The 10,961-nt window shown below is 42.3% G+C and overlaps 1 protein-coding gene across 1 annotated transcript; it reads right to left on the bottom strand.

Moving 5' to 3' along the window:
* Positions 1 to 3,652: 3,652 nt before the first annotated feature.
* On the bottom strand, positions 3,653 to 10,444 carry LOC100284830 (adhesin FhaB). The gene is made up of 3 exons (NM_001157725.2): positions 9,564 to 10,444; positions 4,276 to 4,342; positions 3,653 to 4,183 (listed from the first exon to the last, which is right to left on the bottom strand). The coding sequence occupies exons 1-3, from the start codon at positions 10,374 to 10,376 to the stop codon at positions 4,143 to 4,145; spliced, it is 921 nt and encodes a 306-aa protein (NP_001151197.2). The 5' UTR covers positions 10,377 to 10,444; the 3' UTR covers positions 3,653 to 4,142.
* Positions 10,445 to 10,961: the final 517 nt, after the last annotated feature.

The following is a 10,961-nucleotide window of genomic DNA, read 5'->3' as shown; positions in this document are numbered from 1 at the left end:
TGGAGGCGCTCTTTCTTTTGTTGGATAAGGTTATGTATCCTGGCCTAGACTTCGTTGAATTGTCTCTTGGCTATGAGGACATCTCTTTGCTTCTGTAGATTACTGTTGTGCATGCGAAGGCTCCTGACTAAAAGTTGTTTTTTGGTGTTGATGTCAAGGTCTAGACCGTTATGTAGGTCTTCGTAGTCGTCGTCTAGAGGGGCATTCCTAGAGGGAGCCACTGACCGTTATGTAGGAGGGGCATTCCTAGCAGGAAGCCTAGGGGGACTAATGACATGTTCTTGGTTAGGTCTGGCCAGATTATGGCTTCGTAGGGATGGCTTTTTGGATTGGGTGGGTGTCACTTGGGGTGTCTAAGCTAGAGGTATGGACTTTTTCTTCTGGCTCGGTGGTGGTTGGTAACTGCTTTTGTTTCGTGGCATGACCCTCGCCTTGTGGCTCGATGGTGGTTTTTGGATCGGTTGGTGAGACATTGTAAGCGAAGGCAACTTTGGCCTTTTTAGAGATGAGGGTCGCCCTCGCTATGTCAACGACGGCTGGTGAGCTGGCTCGGTTGTCTTCTTGGGAGGCATCATGGGATTAGTATTCATCGCACAAATGGTGGGCGCCAAATGTTGGGTACCGTTAGGTGGACCAAGACACTCAGAGACAAAAAGGGAGCACAGTGCACAACAAAATGTTTGGTGTGGAATTGTAGCATCTCGTTATGAGTTTCCTGTCCAGCTACAGGACGAGGGATATCATATTTATAGGGTTGTCTAGGGGTAGGTGGCCCAAAGTACATTCATACCCCCGGTTACCAACTACATCCTTGGAATATTCCATATAATGGAGTAATTACAACACTGCAACGTCCTCTAGCATCGTGCACTTACAATTACACCCACTAGTTACACTGATAGGTGGGCCCTTGGGGAGCACCCTGGTGGACTGATGACCCAGGCTAGTCATGCTTCATATAGCCCTAGTTGTCGCCTATGGATCCTTCATGTCCTAGTGCCCTTCGCTCTCCCTAGTAGGATAGTTTGTGCCGAGGGCCCTTGATTCGTGGCTAGTGAAGTCCTTTGTCTTGGTGCTTGTCCCACGCTTGGGCCTTCGCCCGGATGCTTGCCTTCGACGTGATCGGTCATTAGCTAATGAGTCGAAGGTCCCATAGAAGTTGCTACATAGCGAAGGCCCTAATTGTTCGTGGTCCTATGCAAGTATGGTTAGTTAAAAATGAGGGGTCGAGCCTTCGCGTCGTTGATCGAGGTCATGTTAGGCCTCCACCCCAATAATAACTTTGACTTCTAACAGTTATTGGATGGACACCAAAACTTATCAATAGTTGTCAATGGAATTGCACAATTGATAAAATCGTCACTTTTAACAATCCATTCAGTTGAGTGGGTCCGGCTTTTATTCGGACCATCATACATCCACCAACGATCCTCGAACATATTTGAGGCTATAGAACAAAGCAATTTATACAATATTGAGTGTTTTACATTGTCTATAGTTCAGAATATATTCTAAACCGACCCAAGAGTGATTGATATAGTATAGTATTTAGGACGAGCCTATAGGGTCGCACGAAATTTTGGCAGCATAACCTCATTGTTATCCACCTGCACGCCTGAATATGGTGCGATGGAGAACAACTTGGGTTATGCCATCGAAATTTCTTTCGAACCACATAGCTCGTCATAAATACTAAACTATATCGGTCACCTGAAGGTTGTCCTAATAAGGGACAATTTTGGACCGGCAAATCTCATGTGTTTGACACACGTGAGAAGTGCCGATCTGAGAAATGGGTGACGCTTAGGTTTTGTTACTCTACTAATGGAATATTAAAATAATTATATACTGAAATAATATTAATTTAATTTAAATAATTTTTTGCAGAGTCAAGTCGTACTTGTATGTCGTTAATGGATGGGTGGACGGTGATTGACAGACAAGTGAGCAAAGATGGATGGGTGCGAATAGGGAGACGTTGTCAACACCAGGCACACGTAGAGGGACGGACAGATGTGGGCAGGCATGGACTAGAGCGAGCGTGGTGAGGCGAGGGCGACCGGGGCTCGATCGAGGTAGACATCGATGGGTGGGAAGCAACGAGCGCAAGGAAGAAGAGACGCAAAGGGAAGAAAGAACAATGAAGAAGGTCGGTCACGTCACTATATAGGCTAAATTTTGTCAATTTTTTCTAAGTTACTTAAAATAAGAAGTTATTTTCAATAACCGACACGTGGCCGTCAATAAGGGCTGACATATGGCCGCTGAAAATTGAAAATTATTGTGCCACAAATTTATTTTGATATACACTAGAACCACATATAAAGAAGTGTGATAGGTATATTTCAATAGAGAGAAAATTATTTCAAAGAAAGTCCATGACATGACCACTAACTTGGAATTGTCACCGGCAGAATTGATGTGACCAATAGAAAAGAAAACTATGATATAAATTATATTAGGACTGACAGTTTTAGCCATAAAACTAGGATGATTCCTGTGTTATATAGTGCCCACTAATTAAATTAATAATGTGAAATTAAAATTTTAGAGAGATGAAAATTAGTTTCATAGATAAAAGCTATATGTACACAAAGAACACATATAAAGAGATATAAGAGCATCTACAACAATGTCTCAAACTGATGCCTCAAATTGAAATATGAGGCTTTACGTAGGAAAAACTACTCCAACAGTGCATCATTTCATAAAGTTTGGTAAAAAAAATAGAGCACCCTCTCAAGTGCCACAAAATATGCTACACCGTAGTGGGCTGCCTATAATCTAGATTTAAAGCTTTACTGTTGGAGCGGGATGTTTTGTTGATACCCTAAACTCTATAAAATATACTTATTTTTAAATTATAGGGTATTTTTATAGGTCACGTTATTAGAGATGCTCTAATAGGTATATAATCGAGAGAGAACATAATAGACTGGGAAAAATATTTTGAAGAACATGTTTTATGCACATGGTACTTTAGACGCATTGTGCATATATTCAATCGTGTTTACCTATCTTAGATCTAATGTCCTATATTATTATGTATTTTTTTACAAAGAACACACACCATCACTACACTTCAACATCTATACCATGTTCAGAGGGTGTTATTTTAATTTATAAAAAATATACAAGACAAGAAATGTTAGCGTTCAGATAGTGCTATCTATCAAATATAGAGAACAAAGAATATTAGATCTAGAACGGATGAACATAATTTTGTATGTGCATTAGATTCGTCCCCTTTAAAGAAACAATGCGCTCTTGGTTTGTGATTAGACAAAAAATAATTTTGAAGGAAAAACTAGCTGTGGTTGATAATGCATTAATAAGAAACAAAGTTTTTAAAAACCACAGTTTTATTTTTAAAAACCACAGTTTTTAAAATACTACGATATATTTTAGTCATAACAATAGCATAGTTTAAAATACTACAGTTTTAGAAACTAGAATCCAAAGCTAAATTTAGAATACTTCAAAACAACTACAGTAATTGCAATACTATAGTTTTGAAAATAGAGATTTTAGCTAGCTTACCAAACACCTTTCTATATATAATACTGAAAACTTTACTTCCAAACACCCTTAAACTACAAATTTGAAAACAAAATGAAACCGCGGTAACAATATTTATCATTATTGAAGCTTTCCTGGAAACGCTTGGCTAAATACCGCCAACTCAACTTGTACAGCAACTGAGGTAGCATTATCAACATAACATTTACAGTACCCAAATGGGTTTGCAGTACACGATCGACTGGCCAGATTGACCAAACGAATCAGAACCTCCATCAACTCCAACAATTGCCGGACAACATTTAGATAGCCTTGACCTTTTTCTACAAAAAAAAGGGGAAGAAACAAAAGTAACAGTCATGTGGCCTCGCGAGTGTTCATCCACAAACATATCTTCCTGGCCCCGAAGGGCCAGTTATTCGCAGTTGGAATTTTTTTGAACTTCTAACAGGGTCCATTTAAGACACCAAAACATCAGTAGGACAATAATCAAACTGAATATGTTAATTGCAATGTAATGGCATCCTTGTCTCAATGTGCCTTGTCCATAATTCCTTCTCAAGTCAGCTATATGGCTGTCTGACTCGTTTTCCTTGCCTCTATGTTGTCTGCAAATGAAAAATTCATGCACTTTGGCCTTCTGGTTCTAGCACAGAACTAAGATCTGCAATGTTTATATAGACTGAAATTCCTTAGCATCTCTGAAAGTGGCATCAATTATTTAACTCTGGTGGAACAGCAATTCATCGAGTTTACCTTTTCGGGGTTTGAATAGGATAATCTGAGTCTTTGTCACATCTCCACTGCCAGCATGAGTGTTTCCCTGAGATTAAGAACAAACCGTGTGAAGCTTTAGTGAAACAGGCTATGGACTGCACTTCAAATGAATGATGATCTGCATTTTGGACATCAAATATGATCTACAAAAGCAACTTTGATCACTAAACTCTAAAATATTGGTAAGGTAGTGGTACATATAAAACCCAGCAAGGTTATAACATAGGATCAATCTACCATTCTAAACAATATGCATATTGTTTCATATGTTCAATGTAAACAATCATAAAAAACTCATCCGGGGAGGGAAAAACCGCCCTCCCGATATTATATTAAGAAGAGACCGAAACATGGTCCCGACCGAGAAAATCCCTAAACCTTGTCCCCCCATCACTAGCGGGCCGTCACTGTCCACTCTGCAACGGCCCAGCCGAAGGGTGGCGCGCAGGACATATAACTCGGGAGCCGGCGGGGCACAGCGAGGGAATTTTTTAACCAAGCCAGAAATTCACCCTCGAGGGGGATTGAACCCGAGACTTGGAGGTGCTACTCGGAAACCTTAACCATTACGCTAGAGGCCATTTCGCCAATGTAAACAATCATCAAGATATCAATAATCAAAGCTTTAAAATATTCAATGCAATGACAAACATGACAATAAGCAAAGCAACACTGGGTATTGTTATAAGTGAAGCATTGTCTGGCAAACCAAGAAGGCAAGAATAAAGGAGGTTGTAGGTGGTTCAATTATTTTAGTATTCTTATTGGTAATGTGGTTATCAAATCATTCAACATGTTCTGCTCAATAGGATTACCTAATCTATCACCCCTAAGGAGAACTCTAATAGACTAACTAATGGTAGTGTTTTTCAATTTTTGAACAAATGCTGTAACAGCATAGCACAGTAGTTTTCCAGTTTTCCCCCTTTTTATCTACTATATGAAAGAGGGTAACAGCACATCATGGTTACTCAGTCACAACTCAACACCATATAAGTTACAACTTTCTGACCCAAAACAGAATAACTGATGTTCATAAATAAGTCATATTAAGTCTGCATATGGGGAAAACCTGTTGTGCAATCACCGTGCAATCAAACTAACAAAATTCATGAAAAATTCTCAAAAAAATTATAGATGTACCTCATTATTTACTCTACCAATATATCATATTTCAAGTTCTAATCATCCTTTGTTAAAAGATATAAAAAAAGAAAATTCTATCATTTTTTAACATTGGATAGAATTTTTCCCTTTTGTATATCTCTCAAGTCTTACCATAGGATAAATTGAAACTTGAAAACCGATATATTAGTAGAGTAAATAATGAGGTACATCTATATTTTTTAAAAGAAATTTCCATCACTTTTGATAGTTTGATTGCACAACAGTTTTTGCCCTGCAAGTGTTATAAAATAGGTACATGCTCTGATGCTCGTTCTGAAGTCAACAGCTTTATCTAAGGAAAGCTACATGATGTCCTTATAAGGCTGTCTCCAGCAGATCGTGCATATGGCCATACAAAACACTGTTTTATATTGTAGACTACATTTTTCACAGAGTGAAGTATGAAATGGGAGATAAGATGGGAGACAGCCTAACAACAATTTTAATCCATGTGATCCCCTCTTTCCACACCCTCAGCAATAACCACTGCATTGTGTAAGATGATATATTCTTCGCACATAGCAAGACTATTATGGTATACACTGTGTGGCTGTTGTGCATGATTTTATCTGTGAGAACCATTAAAATAGTTGACCTGCATGCCAACACAGACACTGGAGTGGCAATACCAAAAAATAAAATCACCCAACTGAATGCACCAATATAACTGCCAGAACTATGCCATGCCGTACTTTTTAATACAGGAAAATAATCAGGTATGCCTGAATTCAGAGGAAAAATAAGAAAAAACAAATTTGTGAAGCTTAACGGAACATAAATGTGCAGTAATTACTTTTATAGAGTAGGACTTGTGTATGTTAAAGCATTACGAAAATTGAATGCCTCACACTTTTCTTAGCAAACTGTTCAAATGTAGGGACTGAGTTTGAATCCACAGCCAGGCAGTGAACTAGTGATTGTATAATGTTCTGCACCATAGAGTTTATTATGTAATTGCATACTGTGTTGTGCTTTCAGGGGGACAGGTTTGGACAGAGATAAGAGAGATTTAGAGTTGAATGCTCAGGTTGCTGTTGAATAGGCAAAATTTCTGGGCCAGAAATTAAGTGCTGCAATGGTTTCATACCAATCGAACTAAGAACTCCAATTATTAAAAAAAGAGATAAACAGAACATATGATCTTAATCTTTCTTAGATCATCTCAAATAGTTCCCAAAAACTGAATTGCTAGGTCAATGAGTTTTCCAATTCGCTAAAAAGTAGCGAGATTATTTGTTGGCTTTCTCTAAGCATTTCCAGTATCTAGCTCCTAAGTCTAACTCCAACAATACCACCCATTTTTGGAGACCCATTTCATTTTTGCCTACCCACTCATAAATGCATCTTCTATTTGTCTACCATTATCTCCAACAACAATACCCATCTGGACACCAGTATCAATAAAATACTTTTTTCTTTCTTTCCATCCCACCAACCTAGGGCCGCTTTCTCTCTCTTCTCTAATTCAAACCACACAGAATGGGTTCTGGAAAGAGAAAACCCATATTTAGGTTCCCTCTCTCCTTGCATCCAAAATGGGTATCGCCTTTGGGTCACCTGCTGGAGAGGTAGCTGTATAGGTGTCGCTACAGTGCTCACCGAGTACCTATTTTGAGTTTGAGTGTCAATTTAGGTGCTTCATTGGAGTTAGCCTGAAGGCTAGAAGGCCGTTTTGCATTGGGAACCCTAAACTATTTCCAAATCACCCCAGCCAGTTTTATACTTTCTTTCTTTCTTGTACATTTGCATAGGAAACCCTGTCCTTTCTCTTTATTCTCCTCCATGTCCTTCCTCCACCTCCAGATCGGGAAGCAACTCTTCTCATTCCTGAGTGCCAGACACCCCAGCCCCCACAGAACAGGCTGCAGCCACCCCCAACCGGTGACAGAAAGGCAAGGCCAGTGGGGGGGCAACCAGAGGCCTCCAAGCTTGGCTAGGGCATGCCAGGACGAGGTTAGGGGTGTCGGCAACCAGATGAGGGCAGCAGTTTGTATTTGTCGCCGGAAGGAAGAAGCCTGAGAGAATTCCCAACACGCCAATCCAAGTCGTTAGAGCATGTGTATTTTTCCACGCATCTGGATTAGTTTCCCAAGTGTGGAAAGATTGAGAGTTGGGATAAGTTGTTGGAGAAAGCTTTTCTTCAATCATGCCAAAAAAACCAAGATCGGGAGTGGGTTTTGGAAACTCTTGGAGATGCTCTTACTGATTAAGGCACCCCTAGATGGATCATTCCATCTTTTGTGATTAAGAAAAGGGAAACAAAATATCATTATTATTCAAAAAAACAAAAAATACCTAATAAAATCTATGGTCTCAACCTTTAGTAGTGATAAAGACATCCCTAGCTGCACCCATTCATCTTTTGCTGAAAAAACAGGTTGTCTATGAGGGACCACGGAGCATAGCATTTGTTTGGTTTGGAGACAAGGTGGGATGGGATGGCCCAAGCCCTGATATTTGGGGCAGGGCCATCCTTGTTCCCTGTTTGGTTGAGAGGATAGGTCCATCCCAATTTTTTGTTTAGTTCGAGAGATTTAGAAGCATGGGATGACTTTATTATTTAACACGGTTAGCAATAACTATTAGTGGGCCTCACGTATCCTCTCTAAGCCCTGCGTGTCATCCTCTTTCTCTCTTTTATTTTCCTTTCTTTTGGTCTTATCTTCTGCTCACGGGATGGCGGCTGAGCACAAAACACCGCACAGAGCACAAATTGCAAAACATATCGCCCGTTAGTCCGCACTGGTTGTCCCAGTAACCAATCACCCTAGCACCACTGTCTTCTATGTCGGTTGCCCCTATGTCTCCCAACTCCTGCGCCTCCTGCATCGCCGCTCCTCTTCATGCACCGCTCACCTAGTGCCGCCTGCTTGGATGGGACGAGCCATGGCACTACTCGTGCCATGCCACCCTCTAGGAGGAGAGGAGCCATGGCACTGTGTGCTCGGTTAGGGATGGAGCCATGGCACTCTTGTGCTCAACCATGCATCTATGTCTCATGCTACACTCAACACCGAGCCGCGTGGTTTGATTTGCCACGTGTTGGAGTGACTGGAACTCGTTGTGCTGCCCTACTCAGAGATGTCCAGCTCCCTGCACCAAGATCCAACCTCTGCAGCCACCACCTGAGGGATCAGAACGGAGCAGGCAACATGAATAGGGGACAAACCCATGCCCTCAATTCAAAGGGACAGTGCTGACCCCGAATCTAGGGGAATACTCCCTCTATGGTGGCGACGGTCTCTTCCCTATCGTCCCCAAGCCAAACACTGCCAAAAATGGGCTCACTCCAACTCATCCCACATTGCCCCCACAACCAAACACACGCTTAGTTCCAACTCAGTAACTACAACATAAGATGATTCTATTTCTTCATGAATTTAAGCATACCCATACTGAGCATCACAACCTACTGGAAATACATTGATGTTAGTTCTCACGTTCAAAGCACAAACAAAAGAGTTGGCCCAATTGCCACCCAACAATAAGCAGTCAGCATTGTTCAAGATGCTTAAAAACCATGAGTGTATTATATACAGATGTAACCATGATTAAGTATACCTTTGAATGCAATACATGGGTCCTCATTTGTAGCTATGTAGAAAGATCAACACATATTTTGGTGCATGTTCAGGCCACAAATTACAGACAAGGCCAACTAATCAAATCAAAGCAAAACTAGGAGGGATGTTCTAAGTGACAATAGCATTTGGTCATCCTTTCCCCAAACCCTAAAAAATGGAACTCAGCAAAAGGAGAAGCCGAATGCTCTCATCCTTGGGGCTGTGCTATAGTTGCCCCCTTAAGAATTAGAATTCTTCTCTACCACTTCAGTGTTTTTGTGAATCTTTGTGGTTCGTCGACCTTGCTTGGTTCAGTTACACATTGATCAAGCACGTCCTTGAGCAAAATCATTTCCAACAGGTGCCTATCTAGAGAGTCATCAGTTCATCAGGCTATACGGCTCAAGTTATCGCCACAATACTATGGCAAGAAGATCAGGAAAAGAATCACACCAGTTTTCCCTTTGTGACCACAAGAGGCAGGTAAAGCAGAGCAAATCGTTAATATTACAGCGAATTGGCATCAAGGTTACTCACTGATGTGATTGCTTCTTTCTCCTTCTGCTTCTCCTTCTCTTTGTCTCTCTGAAGCTTAGAGACAAGGCCAGCCCTCCTCTTGCCCTTGGCAATGGCATCCTCCAGTTCAGACACCGCGGAAGGCTTCTTGTTACGAACCTTCCAGACGTCTCCCCGGCGGATGAGCACCTTGGCGGCCTTCCAGCCATCGATGCTGGTGTCTATGACGGTGACATCGGTCCGGCTACACCTCTCACCGTCGGCATCCGCGGCGCGCTCCGCCCGGCGGCGCTTCTTGGCCTTGGCGATCTTGTCCTTTTTGTCCTTGTGGGGACGCTGTGCAGGAAGGGCAGAGATCGGCTGGTCCTCGTCAGTTCTCGGGCGGGGCCGGGACTGCTTGCGGAAGGCTTTGGGGGCCGGGGGGCCCGGCGGGGCGGAGGACGGGACCGCGAAGACATCGGAGATCACGGCAACGAGCTGAAGCTGTGGTTGCGGCGGCGGCTGCGAGGAATTGCTAGAGCTAGGGTTTGGTCGCGAAGGGTTGCGGGGCGGACGCTGAGCCGCCGGCGGCGGCTTGGGCTTAGCGGCGGCCTTTGTAGGCGACTCCCTGACAACAACGACGAGGTCGTTGTGATCATTGGAAGAAGAAGGTGGCAGGGGCGAGGGAGGGGGAGGGGGAGTTTGGGCCTGTCGGCCCCCGTAGAGGAGGTCGTCAATGTTGAGGTGGGAGGGGAAGGATAGACCCCCTTTGGCGTGCAGCCGATGGAGCCATGACGGCGTTCTGCTGGCGGCGGCGGCCGCCGCGGCACTGAGCACAGTCTGGCAGCACGGCATTGCCTTCCGTCCTCTCCCCTCCGGCTGCGACGGTGGTGGACTGAGACTGGGGGACGACTGGAGAAGAGGACGAAAAGGAAGGAAGGGAAATGGGGTCCATCTCCTGGAAATTTGTATCTGTCCTTCCTAAATTCTATGGTTTTTTTCCGACATATGTATCTTTACTTTCTTCATTAAAAATATAACTTATTTTAATTTTGTAGATACTTAACTTTTTGCTATATAGACATATTATGTCTATATTATGTCTAGACTAGTCGGTTACCCGTGTACAGAAAATGCGACGGCTCACAATAGTATCCACGTAAATTATCCACCAAAAAGATCTTAAGATTTTTTATTGATTGTCGACAGTCTTCACATAATATTTTTTATAAACACACGGGTACCATAGGCAGCAAATCAGAGACCTTCATCCCTCGCCTCCTCCACTTCCAAGGTTATAAAAGATTATAAACACTTGAGCATGATGTTTTACTTGTTAGACAACTTCCATAAGAATGTTCTTCCATCAGAATGTTCTTAAAAAATTGCAAGAATTGCTTTATAATAAGCACTCTTATCAATATCAAAAATTAGTTTAAC

The sequence above is a fragment of the Zea mays genome, chromosome 4 (genome assembly GCF_902167145.1).
Source record: "Zea mays cultivar B73 chromosome 4, Zm-B73-REFERENCE-NAM-5.0, whole genome shotgun sequence".
NCBI classification, from domain to species: Eukaryota; Viridiplantae; Streptophyta; class Magnoliopsida; order Poales; family Poaceae; genus Zea; species Zea mays.
Note: the sequence above shows the minus strand (reverse complement) of the source record. Positions and strands in the feature narration are given on the sequence as shown.

Coding starts and splice junctions, on each gene's coding strand:
- LOC100284830 (NM_001157725.2), bottom strand. CDS start 10,376: ATGCCGTGCTGCCAGACTGTGCTCAGTGCCGCGGCGGCCGCCGCCGCC. Junction 4,343..9,563: donor AGAAAGAAGCAATCACATCA/GTGAGTAACCTT, acceptor TCTTAATCTCAG/GGAAACACTCATGCTGGCAG. Junction 4,184..4,275: donor CCTATTCAAACCCCGAAAAG/GTAAACTCGATG, acceptor TAAACATTGCAG/ATCTTAGTTCTGTGCTAGAA.